Below are 18,690 nucleotides of genomic sequence, written 5' to 3'. Positions count from 1 at the left end.
CAAAAACTATCAATGATGACTTTTCCAGTGATTTTCTGTGTTTTGAAGCCATTCATAATTTGTGGAATGGGTGAATAAACAAAAAATACAATATTCTATCAACTGTTCCCTGAGGACAAATACACTTTTTTCTGTTTTTATAACCACCATATATAGGAATGAGAATGTTAGCATGGCTGCAGAGATTCTTATAGCAAATTCTCTGTCCATGTTTAAGAGAGAGACTTTGACTTCATTGTGTTTTTCACAAAATTCATCTTGTTAGTATTATAATCAAGTACAGTAATCCCTCGCTATATCGCGCTTCGACTTTCGCGGCTTCTAAATGTAAGCATATCTAAATATATATCACGGATTTTTCACTGGTTCGCGGATTTCTGCAGACAATGGGTCTTTCAATTTATGGTACACGCTTCCTCAGTTTGTTTGCCCAGTTGATTTCATACAAGGAACACTATTGGCGGATGGCTTAGAAGCTACCCAATCTGAGCATGTAATACATATTAACTAAAACTCCTCAATGATATAAGATATGCTTCCCGCACGGTGCTTGATTGTTTGCTTTTCTCTATCTCTCTCACCCTCTCTGACATTCTCTGCACCTGACGGAGGGGGTGTGAGCAGAGGGGCTGTTTGCACAGAGCCCATTTGCCTAGAGGATACGGACGCTCCTCTCCAAAATGCCGCTTTATCGTGGTGCTTCGGCATACTTAAAAGCACGTATTGATTTTTTGATTGTTTGCTTTTATCTCTCTCTCTTTCTCTGAAATGCTCTGCTCCTGACAGCGCTCCTTTGAAGAGAAGATATGTTTGCATTCTTTTAATTGTGAGAAAGAACTGTCATCTCTGTCTTGTCATGGAGCACAGTTTAAACTTTGACTTAAGGGTGTTATTTCATGGCTCTAATAATGTTAACAGTGTGGGAGAGTTTATAAGGACTTATAAAATTAACCATACAAACATATGGTTTCTACTTCGCGGATTTTCATCTATCGCAGGGGGTTCTGGAACGCAACCCCCGCGATCGAGGAGGGATTACTGTACTCCAGCAAACTGGGCCTTTGTTTCCAATTCCTGTTTACAGGATTGCTTAAAGGCTTTTTTATGTTGAGTATAGAATCAATGAAAAAGAACATAAATAAGAATCCACAGCTGAAATTGTGTGGTGTTTGCATGTTCCTTTTCCTTTTTTTATTACTCCTAAATGTCTTCAGTAAAAACCAAAATTAAAATTGCAAAGTATTAAGGGATATTTTTTACCCAATGGTTATTTAATATGGAACTTTTATCAAATATTCAAAACATTTTGTAAATAATATTTTATATATGAAACATTTTAATCAAAGAGTCTGCAGCTCCTGTCCTGGAGCGCTACTGTGGCTGCTAGTTTTTATTCTAATCCTTTTCTTTATTACTGTTACTGGTGGACAGCTCAAATTTAAACAAGGGTTATTCTCATAAAAAACCTACCTAGCTCAAAGGCCAGATTATGCTGTAATGTTTTTGTTATGCACCCTCAGTGTTTATAACCCATTTCTACTATAAAGTGGGATAGACTCAGTCATTGATTTCTTTGACTACATTTGATGGATTACCTTTTTGACTTTTAGAGATATGAATTGTAATATATTGTAGATCCATTCACAACTCTTTAATTTATCACAAAAGAAAAGATCATAGTCGTACCATATTTTGACCAATTTATGATAATAGCATATTGTAGCATCTCTGGCAAATCCCTTCCCTTGCATACGCTAATAAATGAAAAATAAAGTTGGCAGATTTTTAATGCCATATTTGTATATTAGCTGTGAAATAGTATAATCAATACTAATAATTTAAGCTGTATTGAGTTAAAACCTTGACTACGGTTCTGTTAAACAGCTATGAAAGAAACTGAACTATTGCTCTTTCTTTACTATGATATTGTTTTTTGGTCCCCTTGTCAGGTCAACCTCTGAGTGTCCGAATGACTCTGGCACAAATTTGTGGAAGTTTTGCTGCTGCAACAGTTGTCTGTCGTGCTGCACACCAGAGTGCCAGCACTCGTTTCTTGCTGTGTCGGGACCTCTTAATCCTACAACAGTTGCTGCTACGCCTGGGTGAAAATGTGAGTTGGTGCCTTTCCTTAACAGGGTTTTTGATAGCATACTCTAGCTACAAGTAATCCAAGAGTTAGAGGAAATAGTGCAGTCACTCAAGCAACTGTACTTTTTGAATTGGTGATGTCATGTAAACTGGAAATGCATTGACTGTTGTTTTAGATATTTTTTTATTTTATGCTAGCACCGTTTTTGTGAATGTGATTTCTTTTTTGCAGGCATATCTTGGAGGAGGCCACCAGCTGTTTGAACTTCAGCAAGACTTACTTTCTCAAACTTCATACCTGCTGTATTCCTATTATGTTATAAGATGGGCAAGCCAGTGTCTGTCAACGGTTGTGGCCATGGATACATTGTGAGTATTTAGTTAAGCATGGTAATGGTACTCAAGATGGATTTCAGGCCTCTTGATAGAGTAGGCTTTTAAGATACCAGCCTAGTAGAATTTCCTTAATTTTAAAAATCTGTTATTTTTCCCTAATGTTTGTCAATTTCTTGCCCATCACCAGGGAAGCCAATCTACAACATCTGTCTGTTCTGGAACTTTCAGATTCTCCCGCTTTAATGCCTAGTAAATCAGGTATTTACATCTTAAATGAAGTGGTTTGTGTTTTTAACTGAAAATCTAGCATGTAGGATGTATTTTCTACTTTTAGAATGCTGCGTTTGTTTTAACTGTCTTGGTTAATATTGGGGGTATGACTCCTTTTCCTGAATCATTACTTAGTGAAAATTCAAGATCTACCCTTTAGCCAAAAAGAACATTTTTTTTCAGATGTGTTCAGTTATAGTAATAAACCTTGTACAGCACAGCTTTGTAGCTATCACGTCGTTACATGAGAGTTCATTGTTGAAAGATGCCGCTTGAACCATTCAAATTCAGAACTATCTCTTGAACATACCCTATTGCATATGATGGAATTAAAGCAATCTAATATATTCAGATTGTAACATGGTAGTTCCCTGCATCAGAAAGGAGTTATCGGTACACTACTCAGCCACCCACCTACTTAAACAAGTGGATTAGCCATGTTGCTCAGGTAATTTATACCTTGTCTAATAATAGGTGAGAAGAGAAGGAAACACAACTACTTCCTTTAATTTCTAATGGTTAATTTACATTGAAGTAATAAAATAACACATACTGAAAGTGAAGGTTATGATTTAGATGAATGGTTTAGCCAATAATATGCAGTATAACCTTACAAATCAACTGTATAACTTTTAAAAGATCTAGGAAATAATTTATACTCGCCATATCAGTAAGACGCAAGCATAATACTTAAAGCAGAAGCTACTTAATCTCTCAAGATGGTTTTACAGCTGAGACTGCTGTATTCACATTCATTCAGAGTTTACAACCAGTAAATAATTCACATTCTGCAAAATTGAAAGATCCTCTCTAGCAATACACCACTTCTCATGTTTTCATTGTGTGTTCATAAATCATTTCTGTGCTTAAGCATTGGAATTGCATGTCTTTCGTTTCAGAATAATTCACTTGTTTCTCTCTTTCAGTAGTCCTCATCAGTGAAAAAGCACCACTTATTTAGTCGGTTCACTATGTCTAGCTTAATTAAGAAATAATTTAAACAATTCCGTTTAAACCAGTACCTCTACCTTCTTAGTCATGGAATATTTTAGAACCCTCATCTTTCTTGATCTTAAGAGTATATAGTCATCATCTTTCGTTTTTTTAAATTAATAAATATTCCAGTTTAAATCCACGTACCTAATAAACAGCACAGTTCATTTTAAAATGTTAAGTAACCTCCATAGCGTTGTTTTTCCGGGGGTAAACAAGTTAAAAATGTTCAGTCTTTTCAACAATAAAAAAATGCTGTGTACCTGAAACACGTAAGTACTAAAACATCAGCAGAAGTACAGTAGGAAAGGTAGTGTCAACTGCTGTACTGATGTAGAATTAGTACATGTCCTTCATGTGATGTTTTGAGACAGTCATCACTGCGCAGCCTGGTGTTGCAATTGGAAAAGCAGAAATTGGTTTCTTTTCAGCCTTGTATTTTTTTTTTCTATTGCTTGAACATGTGAAGGTAGAATGTGTCCGAACTGCACGATCAACACATCATTTGTGTTTATTTTAGTCTAACATAGCACAAGGCTTATTGACTTCATTTACCCTGACATGAACAACACTTGCTGCATCGTAGGCAGTTCTTAGGAAGCTAATACTGTACCCTTTTTTTTTTTTTCTTTCTTCTTCTTGATTGCAATAATTTAGCCTGTGTGCCTTGTACCTGCTTGAACCCTGCAGCAGCGTTATGCAATTAATGTCACCAGGCATATCACAAGGGTTCAGTCATATTGTGCCATATGTGTCGGTTTCACTATCTGTGTCTTGGTTTCAATTTGTTTTAAAACTGGCTTTACAGTTTCCTGTTTACATGCCGTCATGTTTTGGTTTAAGTCAGAACCACTCACAAATATTAATGATTTAACTTATTGTGCTATAAAAAAATCAATATTTCTAAGCACTTTGCCACTTTATTATTTCTTCCACTAAATGGCAGCAACATACTATTTTGAGAGTTACTCAGGATTAACAGTGTAAAGAGCATCATTACATGTTACCCCAAGCCACACCCGGGTCAAGATGGTTAGTAGTTTGAATTATGTAAACAAGAAAACCAAAATATGTTGAAAATAACCAAAAAAATGGTTTATCAAACTTTCAAATTCAATTTTGGAACATACAAAATATCTTTTAAAGCTAACTTATATCCTTATGTTAATACTTTTTTTTTTTTTTTTTTTTTGGGGGGTGGTCGTTCAGTGTCCAGTCCACAGACTCTGCTTGAACTTTTCTTCCAAAATGTTGCCAGGAAGCGAATCATCTCTTTAATACATGCCCAGTCAGACAGTCCTCTGAGCAGAGGTGTCTTCAGCTGGCCTCACCTAATCACAATGATCACTGTCTACCTCTTCCAGGAAATGTATCCTTCTCTATTAAAAAGCAAAAACGTTTCTCTTTTTGGTCAGTGCAGCTTTTTAATAATACATAATGTAGGTATTACTGATAGATTTGCCTTCTTTACACAGTAGAGGTTTCTCAGAATTTTTCTTTTGTATAACATTCTAAAGTCTAAATGATTAATAAATTATATTTTCTGCATGTTTGAAATTGGGTACTGAAAATCTAATTGTTGAAGGTCTGATTTTGGACTCAGAATTGAAAGTTTTGGTTTGCTATTGGAGAGTAAGACACCAGTTCATTGTGGATTAGAAAATAGGAATGCCCACTGAGTTAATATATATTGTCTAGTTCCAAGCTGTTTTTAAAATTAGAAGTTCGTTTTTGAGAGAAAATGTTGTTCAGATTTTATTTTTTTCACCATAGTTTTACTTGATATTTGTGATGACTACTTTTAAAGGTTTGCTATGAAAGTTTTTTGATCGCCATTAATCCTTAATACTAGATCTTAGATGGCCCAATAACCCAGGATTCCTTTTTCCAGAGTGTATGATGGGAAACTGCCAGTACACCCAGTTGCAGGTATGTTAATGCAGTTAGTAAAAGTATAGCACTGAGATAAGAAGGTACAGTTGAACCATAGGTTTGTTGCCTCCTGCTTTCTTTTTTGGTTCCATATCAGGTTTAAAATCTACCCAATGCCAAATACACGGAGTACATTTTAAGTAAAATTAGGTTAAGATGCAGGCATGTTTTTGCCATTGTTTACTGATATTTAGTAATTGTCACAGGAATATGTTCGACTGATCAGCCCATGGTGCCAAGTCAATGTTGGCTCATGTCGTTTCATGCTTGGGCAGTGCTACCTAGCCACTGGAGAAGGACACAAGGTATTACCCGACTTGCTGTTGTGCTTCCTGTGTTATGTATCATTTATATACAGTACTGAGTAATTTAAAAACCCCATATTATAGGCTCTCCAGTGTTTCCAGGAAGCTGCAACAGAGGTAGGGAGAGAAGTGTTCTTGGACCGACTGATTAGTTCTGAAGAAGAGGAGTTGACTTCTGCTCCACGCCTCCAGTTTTACAACAAGGTAATGCACATATTTAGGCAATAGCATGAGCCTGTTATTTGAGTTTTGTTTATTTAGTTTTATTGCTGATGGTCTTGTGTTTTTAACTAATGTATTAATTTCTAGGTTCTGAGGTTGTTGGAAGATGTTGGTTTACCTGAATTAGTTATTCAACTTGCTACAACAGCCATCTCTGAAGCAATGGAAGATGTGAGAAGTCGTGTAAGTTTGCAGAAGATGCTTGTGTACATGTCTGTTTCATTTAAGAATGGGAAAGGCACTTCATAAATATATTATTAATATTGCCATTTGGAGGTCTGCCCTGTTCCTTAAGTAATAATAAATCTCCTACACCACATTTTTTGTACAGGCTGCCCTTCAGACTCGTATTTTTAAGCATCACCTTGACCTTGGACACAACACGTTGGCATATGAAGCTCTTACACAGAACCCAGATCCTAGCAGGTAATTGGCTTTAATTTAGCATACATAGTCAAGCATGTTGTTGTATATGTTACCATCATATATTCCCTGTGCATCCAGTTTCATAATTTATTCCTTATTGTCTCTTCACTTGTGCAACAGACAGCTGGACTGTCTTCGTCAATTGGTTGTGGTGCTCTGTGAGCGTTCCCAATTACAGGATTTGGTTGAATTTCCTTATGTGAACCTCCACGATGAGGTAAGGTCTGAGACAGATACATCTCATCTTTTTACACACATACTTTACTAGATCTGTGTTTCTTTAGCTTGCCTTTAAATTCTCAAGCAAGATTTTTGGTGGAATTTTTTGCTCAATGTACTTATTTATAGTGATTGTCTTATTATTGAAACAATATGCATTCCTTATTTTCAGGTGGTTAGCATTATTGAATCACGGGCACGGGCTGTTGACCTAATGACTCATAATTATTATGAACTGCTGTATTCATTCCACATCAACCGGCATAATTACAGGAAAGGTATTTAAAAAAAAAAAACCTGCAAAGTATATATGTATAGTTTCTTTATGGTATGATATTAAAACTATTATTCCTGAAGAGCTGTCATCTTACGACTTTCAGCAGTTGCAACCTTTTATTTATAACTAGCAAACCCCTGTGTTTTGGAAGTGGTCTGCAGTTTCCCATGTATCTTTCTTTAAATGCTTTTGTTTTCTTCAGCTGGCACAGTGATGTATGAATATGGCATGCGCCTTGGAAGGGAGGTTCGGACGCGCAATGGACTACAGAAACAGGTTAACTGTTACCTGGTAGCCATGAATTGTTTGAGGCTGATCCGTCCAGAGTATGCATGGATTGTGCAACCAGCATCTGGTGGAGTGGTAAGTAGCACACTTCTTCAGCCCTAAACCACTTTCTTCTGCTAATTTGTTTTTGGGTATTAGTCGAAACAACAGTTTACTTCCAATTTCTGTTTGTTAATTATGTGTTGTGTATTTGTGTGTAGTATGAACGACCAGGAGCCTCTCCAAAAAGGGATCATGATGGAGAATCTGCTACAAGTCCAGGTCAGTAACCTACAGCATTAATGCAGCCCAGCTTAGTTTTGTTTCACATTTATTGGGAAGTTGGAATGATTGAATGATTTAATACTACCTCTCCTTTTTATTTATAGTGAATCGTCGAATTGAAATTTTGGAGCTGAAGGATTTACAGAAAGAGTACATTTTGGCTCAAAACCGGCTCACTCTAGTACGGCACAACCCAGCAGCAGCTCCAATAGCAGGTAAGAGATAATTTTTTGCATTTGCTGGTTTATATCCTGCATTTTCTTATTAGTACCCTTGTGGGAAAAGCAGAAGAAAAGAAGTGTAGATTTGGTGGTATTCATAATTTTTAATTTTTCTGCTTTTTACAGGAAGTGCTTCTGCTGACGAGACAGTAGTTTTATTAGTTCAGGCTGGTCTATTTGACTCTGCCCTGTCTTTGTGTCACATGTTTAAGCTCAGTCTGATACCTGTATTTGAGGGATTGGCATACAAGTAAGTAACAGAAAAGGTTTGTTTCTCCTCTTGTATAGTTTGACAAGTAGACTATTAACAGACAATAGCTGTTTGAATTGACTCTTCATAGCAAATCTGTCACAGACTACTGTGCATTGTATAGAGCAGGTTTGTAACTATAAAAACATACAGGTTAGTCTAATGTGAAATTAAAATAACATTTGCTAAATGGAAAGTTTTATCTTTAAATATATTGAATATAATATTTACTCACACATAAATTACTCCTATGAAATAGAAATGTTGTATATTTTAAATATTATCTGGAATTCACATATTTGATTTTAGGCTAGTTCACATCAATTTGAGAAGAAGTTCTACAAGTACCTGAAACCACATCTCCACTCTCAAACTCCACCCCTACCTCTCATTACAAATAAACCCACAAAACAAAATTTAAAGTACCAATTACATTAAAAACTTTTCATTATAGTCTAACGTCTCCCACAGATTGATTTTGATTCTGCCATTTTGCACAGTTCCTTTACTGTTTCAAGTCCATGGCGAGCTTCTTCCTTACCTCTACCCTTCAACTGATATCTACAAACCCTTCCTTGGTTGTTTGGCCTGCTATAGAAATGTAATATTGCTGCACTTTTCATAAACACTTTTTATTTTTTTTTATGCTACACCTAATTACTGCGAAAACTGGAAGAAAACTATATACCTGTTGAACACAAGAAAAGTAAATATCTTTACTTGCATGATACAGTGCATCCAGAAAGTATTAACAGCACATCACTTTTTCCACATTTTATGTTACAGCCTTATTCCAAAATGGATTAAATTAATTTTTTTCCTCAGAATTCTACACACAACACCCCATAATGACAACGTGAAAAAAGTTTACTTGAGGTTTTTGCAAATTTATTAAAAATAAAATGAAATCATATGTACATAAGTATTCACAGCCTTTGCTCAATACTTTGTCAATGTACCTTTGGCAGCAATTACAGCCTCAAGTCTTTTTGAATATGATGCCACAAGCTTGGCACACCAATCCTTGGCCAGTTTCGCCCATTCCTCTTTGCAGCACCTCTCAAGCTCCATCAGGTTGAATGGGAAGCGTCGGTGCACAGCCATTTTAAGATCTCTCCAGAGATGTTCAATCGGATTCAAGTCTGGGCTCTGGCTGGGCCACTCAACGACATTCACAGAGTTGTCCTGAAGCCACTCCTTTGATATCTTGGCTGTGTACTTAGGGTTGTTGTCCTGCTGAAAGATGAACCATCGCCCCAGTCTGAGGTCAAGAGCGCTCTGGAGCAGGTTTTCATCCAAGATTTCTCTGTACATTGCTGCAGTCATCTTTCCCTTTATCCTGACTAGTCTCCTAGTTCCTGCCGCTGAAAAACATCCCCACAGCATGATGCTGCCACCACCATGCTTCACTGTAGGGTTGGTATGGGCCTGGTGATGAACGGTGCCTGGTTTCCTCCAAACGTGACGCCTGGCATTCACACCAAAGAGTTCAATCTTTGTCTCATCAGACCAGAGAATTTTGTTTCTCATGGTCTGAGAGTCCTTCAGGTGCCTTTTGGCAAACTCCAGGCGGGCTGCCATGTGCCTTTTACTAAGGGAGTGGCTTCCATCTGGCCACTCTACCATACAGGCCTGATTGTTGGATTGCTGCAGAGATGGTTGTCCTGGATGGTTCTCCCCTCTCCACAGAGGACCTCTGGAGCTCTGACATTGGGTTCTTGGTCACCTCCCTGACTAAGGCCCTTCTTCCCCCGATCGTTCAGTTTAGATGGCTGGCCAGCTCTGGGAAGAGTCCTGGTGGTTTCGAACTTCTTCCACTTATGGATGATGGAGGCCACTGTGCTCATTGGGACCTTCAAAGCAGCAGACATTTTTCTGTAACCTTCCCCAGATTTGTGCCTCGACACAATCCTGTCTCGGAGGTCTACAGACAATTCCTTTGACTTCATGCTTGGTTTGTGCTCTGACATGAACTGTCTAACTGTGGGACCTTATATAGACAGGTGTGTGCCTTTCCAAATCACGTCCAATCAACTGAATTTACCACAGGTGGACTCCAATTAAGCTGTAGAAACATCTCAAGGATGATGAGGGGAAACAGGATGCACCTGAGCTCAATTTTGAGCTTCATGACAAAGGCTGTGAATACTTATGTACATGTGCTTTCTCAATTTTTTTATTTTTAATAAATTTGTAAAAATCTCAAACTTTTTCATGTTGTAATTATGTGGTGTTGTGTGTAGAATTCTGAAGAAAAAAATTTGTTTAATCCATTTTGGAATAAGGTTGTAACATAACAAAATGTGGAAAAAGTGATGCACTATGAATACTTTCCGGATGCACTGTATGTATATTTTAACAGGCTTGCTTCAAAATGCATTGATGTCCATAAAACAGTCTATTTTAAAAATCATCTTCATTTCAGTTTAGAATTTAAATCCCACCACCTGTACTGCTCATACAATTATTAGGCTAAAATAGTATTAATAAACTCAGATGGCATATGACCTTGTCAACTTATTTCAAATTCTGTAACTTGATTTTTAGTTAATTTGCAAAACAACTGTTTTCTACCCATTACAGTATTTCAACTTTCTTATTCTGATTGTCTCAGTTTTGTTTTTGAGGACCACTTTTTTCTTGCTTCCTACTTGCATGATTGATTTGTATTTAACATAAACCTACAATTAAATATACTGTTTGAAATGTCACAACAGATTGAAAGGGTGCACTGTGATCTGTCCAGTAGTGTGTTGGATCATTAGGTGCTGTATGACGATTTTCACTCGAGGTTAGGCATAACTGTTGCTCTGCTTCAGAGTCCTCTGCAAAACCATTTTTTCCAGTTGTATGTTTGCCGTAGTGTTAATATAGGCTTGCCAATGGTTTACATGTTAGAATGTCTACAGATGGACCTAGTGGAACACCCAGGTTATCCATTTGTGTCTGTCAGGCTTATGAGTAGTGGAGATCTTATCATTAAAGTTCACCATGCAGCTCCAGACTTCTGGGTCTAACATCTAATGATGGAGCTTTCACAGGGTTGGTTACCTGTTATAGGCCTACTGTTGCTCAGTATTTTATGTCCGTAACCCATTCTTCCAAACCCTTGAACAAGTTTGGCTTGAGACCAAGTGCTCAGCGCAGGATTGAATCCAGCTATATCTAGTTCTTACATAAACTCTGCCTGCTTCCTTAGCAAAGCAGTTGTGTTGCATATTCCAAAATCCAGGTTCCTATGTTGTGGTGTAGTATCGGGTCCATGCCACTCTTTCTCATCCCTTGACCTGTGTGGCATTTCCATATAAGTTTTTCTAGCCTGAGAAATCTCACCTCCAGGATTTAAAAAAAAAAAAAAAACAGGACTAGCTTCCAGATTTGTTCCTGCTTTTCGTTTTCTGAGAGAGAGTAAGTTTGATTTATCTTGTACACCATCTACCTATCTAGAGCACACATGTCGAAACATTGTAGCTTTAAGATTACTGAACACCTAAGCTACAGCACCAAGGACACAATCCTAGAGTGTACATATACTGTAATAGAAAGTTTTTCTATATAGATGTATTTGGAAAGGCAGCATACCTTCAGATTAACATAGTTTACTTGAGTCAAAGACATTTCTTCTTAAAATTAATGACACATTCTCAAGAAGTACAGTTTGTCAGATTTTTGAAATGCTAGCTGAAAACCTTGAGCATTTATTATTCTCCATTAGTTTTAAGATGCTAAATTTGGTTTAATGACTTTAGCTAGTAACAAACCTTGGTTGACTAATATGCTGTGGTGCAATACTGAATTCTATAACCTTTACATAAAAAATGAAAAAGTTCTTCCTCATATGGTCGACATCATCTGTTTAAAAGTCTTTTTGCCTAAGAGAAATCTTAATCTCAATTTTCAGGACTAAATTGTATCTCTGAGGGAAAGAGAGGACCATTATCGGAGTGATTTGGTGTTAAGTAGTATTGGGTGATACAGTAGATTTTCGCAAAGGGCGCAGTTGCACTCAACAAATCCACATCCTCCGCTGCTTATTCGAAGGTGCAGCTAGTAAGAATCTTCCGCTCTTTGCGACTTTCGTCGTCTTTAGAAAAACTTTTGATTCGGTCAAACGAACATTTATGTTTGCAATTCTTCATCACAACGGCATCCCAGAGAAAGTAGTCCACGCAATCCAAACTCTCTATATTAATTCAACCAGCAAAGTGCTTGTAGACAATCACCTCTCAAGTGAGTTTACTACTAGAACTGGAGTACTCCAAGGCGACGTTTTGGCCCCTTTCATTTTTCATTATTGTCATCGATTTCGTCATGCGTAAGTCAGCAGGAGACTATGGTTTTGTTACTCATCCTCGCCTAAGTTCGATGCGCCCCGAACAGAAAATCAACGATTTGGATTTTGCCGATGACATCAGACTATTTGATGGCAGTCGCGAAAAAGCCCAACAACAACTTGAACGCGTCAGCAATGAAGGGCAAGTAGTTGGCTTAGAAATCAATGCCGAGAAGACCAAACAGATGATAGTAAATGCTGATTTCAGCCCTCAACTTCCACTTGTTCTTAATAACGAGTACATCAAAATAGTGAGCAATTTCAAATATCTCGGTTCGATGGTAGCCACTACATCGAATGACGTCAAGATACGTAAAGGACAAGCATGGGGCGCCTTTTGGAAATTAAAAAGCATCTGGCAAGCCAACACCATCCCCATACGCCTCAAAGTGCACCTGTTTAAAGCCTCCTGTCTAAGCATACTCCTATACGGCAGCGAAACTTGGATCATAACAAACCAGCTCAAAAACACTTTCGATAGTTTTGCAACCATCTGCTATCGAGTAATCCTCAACATCAAGCGAATCGATCACATACCTGTCTTGGAAATCTACGCCCGTGGCGAACAACAACCACTATCAACTACAGTCCTACAGCATCAACTGACATGGGTGGGCCACATGCTTCGTTGTCCACCAGATGAATTAATCAGGAAATACGCATTGTACGTCCTGCCAATACAACTAGGCAAGGCCAAACGTGGAAGGCCTGTGCTCACATATGCCCAGTACATCTCCAATTCTATCTGCAACGAGAGAATGACTGTGACAGAGATCGAAAAGGCGGCCCAGGACCGGGTTGCGTGGCGAAAGATCGTTCTTGCCTGCACAGGCATCATCACGTAGTGATACTCGCATGAGCAGCCGACCGATGATGATGATGATGATGGGTGATAGAGGCTTGATTTGCTGATTTTATTCATACAGGTTTGATCAGCAATATATGCATTTTTTTTATTTTTAGATGTATCCGTCTACAGTATGGTGGGGAGCAAGTACAGGCAGAGGCCTGGGGCTGGCTAGCTGCTAATCAGCTTTCCTTGGTAACCACCACTGCGGAGTCAAGGTAATGATATTTCAATTACCTTGGAAGAGATTAATTTCCCAAGACCAGTTATATTTAAAATTAAGAATTTTCATACTTTCCTTTCTGTTCAAAGTGCCACAGATGAAGCATGGAGGCTTCTTTCATCATATCTGGATCGATACAAGACTCAGAATGCTCAGTATCACAAATGTGTCATCAACAAGCTGCTGTCTCATGGTGTACCAGTCCCAGACTGGCTTGTCAATGGCTACAAGGTAAGATAAGTTAGTGAGTGCTGCTCATGTTTACTACGTGTTTCAGTATCAAATAAACCAGGTTGCCTCAAGTGGCATTTACATGTTTTCTGTCCAATTATTTTTTTTTTCTCATAGAAGGTAGATGCTGCTGGCTTGCTACGACTGTACTTAAACTATGACCTTCTAGAGGAAGCTGTTGAATTTGTTCTTGAATACATAGATGCTTTGTTGGGGAAAGGGCACCAGTACTTTGGAATTGAGGTAGGATGGCTTTTGTTTGCTTTAGCTAATAATCAAAGCACCCATGTCCACTAATAAGCTCTCTTTAGTTTTACTACCAAGGTTATGTTGTTTTTCAGAGACCCCTGTCTGCCACTGCACCACCAGTGTGGCTTCCTTATGTGGCTATCGACCAGTTACTACATGCGCTTGGTGAGAACCAGTACATCAACAGCACCCACGTGAGTCTCTTCCGATATGTGTTCGTGCGTGTACTCGTGCGTGTGATAGGGGTTCAATTTCTTAGCTGTCTTAACTTCAGGTCTTGCCTCTTATTCGTTTTTAGCATATTTCCAGACTGTTCCTTGAGGCTAAAATAAGACCATTTTTTCATTTTGTAGATTTTAGAGAAAAGTTTGAGTGAGACACCCCGCTGACACCACGACAACACTAGCGGCAGAGACATCTTGGATGGGCAGGGAGAGTTGTGCTACTTTTAGCAGTGTTTTTAGGTTTAAACCCCCCCTTAAAAATGATGCTAGAATAGACCTTGATGTCCTTTTACTGGGATTTTTCAGGCACTTTGGCACACTGTTTATTTTTTGTGTTTTACCCCTCTGACAAATGTCTTGAATGTTTGAAGGCAGGGGCTTAGTGATGATGGCAGTGCCAGTGTTTAGAGTTCAAGAGATGACGATTTCATTGTTTATTTTTAATTAAATCGGCCAGTATGTTTAATCAATCTCCTTGTTTCAGCTCGATCAGAGGCTGCGAGACAAGCTGGAGAAATACCATGCTGTTGTGATCCAGACCACCACAACAAGGAAGCAAGTAGTGTGACAAAGTAGCAGGCATGCTACTGCCCTCCTGCAAGACACTGGCTCTTGTGTTTCAGCCTCTAAGAGGCCCCAGATTGCTTGACTTTGTATCATGGAAAAGGGCCATTCCAGTAGTAATGGCTCAGCTGAACTGACTGCACTGTTTCTTCTGCCCAACCTGAAGTTGTACAGATTTAGCATATTAATGAGCGGCAAGTCGTGAAAAATTAATATATTTTTGCTTAATAAAGAACATTACAACAAAATTTGTATTTTACTTGAACTTATTTTTTCCTCCTGCTTGTCCAAAGAGTGACTGTTTTGTACTGGAGGGCTTTACTACTTTATTCAGGCCTGTAATATTTGTATCATTTTATAAATGTATTTGACAAAGTGTAGTTTTTTAAAGTTTTTGCATATAAATAAAATTCAAATTGTCTTTCTTTACTCCGTGTCTTAAGTGTGTGAAGTTTTTGAGTCTAATTTACCTTTGATATTTTAATATTTGTAGAGGTTTTCTTGTAAGTCCTCAGACACCATCATAAGACTGCACTGTTAGTAAGGAAGATGCAATCATGGCACCCATTTACATCAGTAACACAAGTGTTTGTTATTTTAGCAAGCGCCTTTAAGGTAGTAATATATGTAAGTGACAAAGAAAGCTGTTTCATTGCTTTCTTACTCATTTACAAAACTTGAACCGGAAAATATTTTTTTTTATCATGCTTGTGACTAAAGATAGAAAAATTTAGTAATAATGTGATTTAATGATAATGACTAGCGTTTAAATACTTTATTAGGCACAACATAACTTTCGTTTTTTACTTTACTGTACATTTTGTTAATACCACCCTTCATAAAGGGGCCTGACTCTAATCTGTTTAACTGCTTTGTATATAATTTACAGAAAATCTATACAACTTTAAAGCAAGCCTGCTTTAGTTTACAGGTAAGACTTGTTACTACAGATGGCTTTGGCAGTGGCTCATAGATTGGTCTGCCATGTGGCTAAAGTTCACAAGAGCTTATTTATTTAAACCTTGTCCTTAAGATTTTATTTTGGCCATCTTGGAAATCCAAAGATTACTGCACGTTGATCAGTGTTAAAGAAGGGCAGTAGGGGAAAAAAGAACAGAGATCGTTCAGCACGTGAGCAGAGTGGACATACGTATAGGGAGATGAATGTGCAGTGGGCTTGCATGCTTTGTCTTTTATCAGTTTTGAATTGTTATTACAGATAATTATTGTTGGAATTGAATGTTGACTTTAAAAAAGTGGCAAAATCTAACCACATGCACCAATTAAAGATCCCAGAATAAGGCAGGTTAGGTGTTAAAATAAAGATTCCGTATCAACAGGTTCAAACTGGAATGGTGAAGGATGGATAGAAACACGCCTTGTATATTTGCAAATCAGTTTACAGCAGGCTGAAGCTTATTCCTAGAGGTAGAGTGGTCTGTCCCTAAAGTGCTGCTATTCTCTTTTGTTAAGCTTTCATTGACCTTGAAGTAAATCATTTTCATAAATTGTAACATTTAAGTCTGGACAGCCATGTAAAGTGCTACAAATTCAGGTTATCGACTGCATGGCTCATCAGTTGCTTTTCTTGTAATTTGAGATGTTTTCTTTTTGATGTTTCACACTCATTTCTGAGCAAAGGCAGTAATGTAACCTTCAGATGCTCCATTTACTTGATGTTTTTACTTGGACCTCACCTTGGACATACCAAACAAGGAAGGTAAGTGACGTGATACAAATTTACTTTATGCGGACAACTGTAGCTGTAATTCAGCCAACAAAGGTTTGTAGAATTCCCTCATTGCTTCCTATTGCGACTCCAGTAGCCATCCTCAAATCTGTCCTAGTGTTCCTATTCACTCCACCAATGCTAAAATCTCAGGCATTTTATCTTGGCCTGATTACACCAAATACTCCATGTATAAATAAAGTAGAGAAGCCATGATTTGCAGCGTTGCGAACAATGGCACTCAGTTTTAATTCTCTCCTTTGCTGCTACCTCCACGGGGTCCAGAGTGTGTCCCATTACTGATGCCATGTTTTTAATTACTGTAGTTTGTTGATTCGGTGAGCCTCTCTTGAAGTGATATTACCAGTGCAGAACACCACAATGTAGAAAATGATATGGCTGACATGGAGCTGGAGAAGACCTTCCATGAGAACCCTAAATACAATGAAGACTGGTCATTTATGTTAGACTGCCCAGAGGGGGCTGGGTGGTCTCATGGTCTCCAGCCGTCTGGAGTTTTTTTTTTTTTTTTTTTTTTTGTATTTTCTGTCCTCCCTCGCCATCAGACCTTACTTTTATTCTATGTTAATGAGTTTTTTTCTTATTTATTTTGTCTTTTTTCTCTTTCTTCATCATGTAAAGCACTTTGAGCTACATTATTTGTATGAAAATGTGGTAGTTATATATATATATATATGTTGTTGTGAAGAATGTCACTTCAGGAACAGAGTCTAATAAGGAAAAAAAGGTCTGCTCCTGTGTGCCGAGATCAGTCCAACCTGTCATTGATGTGGACCCCCCAAGTACTTGTAGCAAGCAATACATCTCTTAAGTGCAGAATCATCTGAGAATTCCTGCAAGTGACATGACCTGGTGTTATATTTATAGTCTGAGTTGTACAAAGTGAAGAGAAATGGAGACAGGCCTGTTCCTTGTGGTGCTCCAGTGTTGCTGACATCTATATCGGAGACACTGTCCTTGAGTCTCACAAACTGCAGTCTGTCTGACAGATAGTCCATTACCCAGGATGCCATAGGCACATCCTCCTGCATATCTCTGAGTTTACCCCTCAGTGGGGGTGACTGGAAGGTACTGAAGGTGCTGGAAAAATCAAAAAGCCTAATCCTCACAGTGTTGCCAGCTTTCTCCAGGTGAGAATGAGCCTTGTGAAGCAGACAGGAAATAATTGTATCCTCGACTCCAATCTTTGTCCGAAACTAGTGAGTCCAAGTAGTCTTTTACAAAATGACTTGTATAGTGCAAGACCACCCACTCAAAAATCTCCAGACTTACACCCAAGGCCAGTAGCAGCCCTTTATACAAACCTGTGTAACCACTAATGTGGTTTTGCATTGTCTTGTTGAAAAATGCATGGATGTCGCCTTGAAGGCAGCAAATGTTGCTCTGAAATCTCAATGTACTTTTCTGCATTAATGCTGCATTCACAGAAGTATAAATTACCTTTGCCTAAGGGCACTGACACAACCCCATACCATGACAGACCCTGGCTTTTGGACTTGTTGCTGGTAACAGTCTGGATGGCCCTTTATGTCTTTGGTCCAGAGCACATGGAGTCCATTTCTTCCAAAAAAGATATGGACTACTGATTCATCTGACCATAATCCACATTTCCACTGTATGATGGTCCATCTCAGAGCCCAGGGAAGTTGACACCAATGCTGGACATGCTTAATGTAAGGCTTCTTTTTTTGGCAAGTAAAGTTTTAACTGGCATTTGTGAATGTAACTCAGTATTATACACATTGATGTGGAAACTGACACTTTTAGCAAATGTTTTACTTATTTGTTAAATTCAGTAGGATTTTGTCAGATTGTCAAAGGTCCAACTCATAATCATAACCACACATTAGATTTAATTATAACTTGTAAAGTTGAAATTCAAAATTTTAAATATTAATCCATTAAATGAAGTTATTTACGATCACTACTTAATTACATTTGATTTAGTTCTGCCCTTGCCAACGCACTCACAGATTAAAACAAAGACAGTGCGACATCTAGATTGTAATTCTGCTTCAAAATTTATAGATACCTTGAGTAAGTCGAGTGTAATTGTGGAAAACCATTTAGATCAGTTAACATCAAATGTAAACGTGGAAAACAATTTAGATCAGCTAACATCACATTATAATGTGACCTTGAGAGATGCTCTGGACACAGTGGCTCCCCTAAAACAAA

General features: G+C 38.0%; 1 protein-coding gene across 1 annotated transcript in view; it reads left to right on the top strand.

The window, feature by feature from the left end:
* The window catches only part of nup160 (nucleoporin 160), a 45,122-nt gene extending 30,112 nt beyond the window's left edge, over positions 1–15,010 (top strand). Inside the window, exons 17-36 of the mRNA XM_039754248.1 lie at positions 1,950–2,110; positions 2,321–2,457; positions 2,612–2,682; positions 4,897–5,056; positions 5,547–5,616; positions 5,826–5,924; positions 6,009–6,128; positions 6,234–6,329; positions 6,478–6,572; positions 6,693–6,789; positions 6,964–7,069; positions 7,271–7,431; positions 7,557–7,617; positions 7,725–7,835; positions 7,968–8,091; positions 13,388–13,489; positions 13,584–13,725; positions 13,843–13,968; positions 14,067–14,168; positions 14,683–15,010. Of these exons, the coding sequence (XP_039610182.1) occupies positions 1,950–2,110; positions 2,321–2,457; positions 2,612–2,682; positions 4,897–5,056; positions 5,547–5,616; positions 5,826–5,924; positions 6,009–6,128; positions 6,234–6,329; positions 6,478–6,572; positions 6,693–6,789; positions 6,964–7,069; positions 7,271–7,431; positions 7,557–7,617; positions 7,725–7,835; positions 7,968–8,091; positions 13,388–13,489; positions 13,584–13,725; positions 13,843–13,968; positions 14,067–14,168; positions 14,683–14,766 (2,225 nt within the window). The 3' untranslated portion in view covers positions 14,767–15,010. The remainder of the gene's footprint in view (positions 1–1,949; positions 2,111–2,320; positions 2,458–2,611; positions 2,683–4,896; positions 5,057–5,546; positions 5,617–5,825; positions 5,925–6,008; positions 6,129–6,233; positions 6,330–6,477; positions 6,573–6,692; positions 6,790–6,963; positions 7,070–7,270; positions 7,432–7,556; positions 7,618–7,724; positions 7,836–7,967; positions 8,092–13,387; positions 13,490–13,583; positions 13,726–13,842; positions 13,969–14,066; positions 14,169–14,682) is intronic.
* The last annotated feature ends 3,680 nt before the right edge of the window (positions 15,011–18,690 follow it).

The sequence above is a fragment of the Polypterus senegalus genome, chromosome 1 (assembly GCF_016835505.1).
Source record: "Polypterus senegalus isolate Bchr_013 chromosome 1, ASM1683550v1, whole genome shotgun sequence".
Classification (NCBI taxonomy): Eukaryota; Metazoa; Chordata; class Cladistia; order Polypteriformes; family Polypteridae; genus Polypterus; species Polypterus senegalus.
Note: the sequence above shows the minus strand (reverse complement) of the source record. Positions and strands in the feature narration are given on the sequence as shown.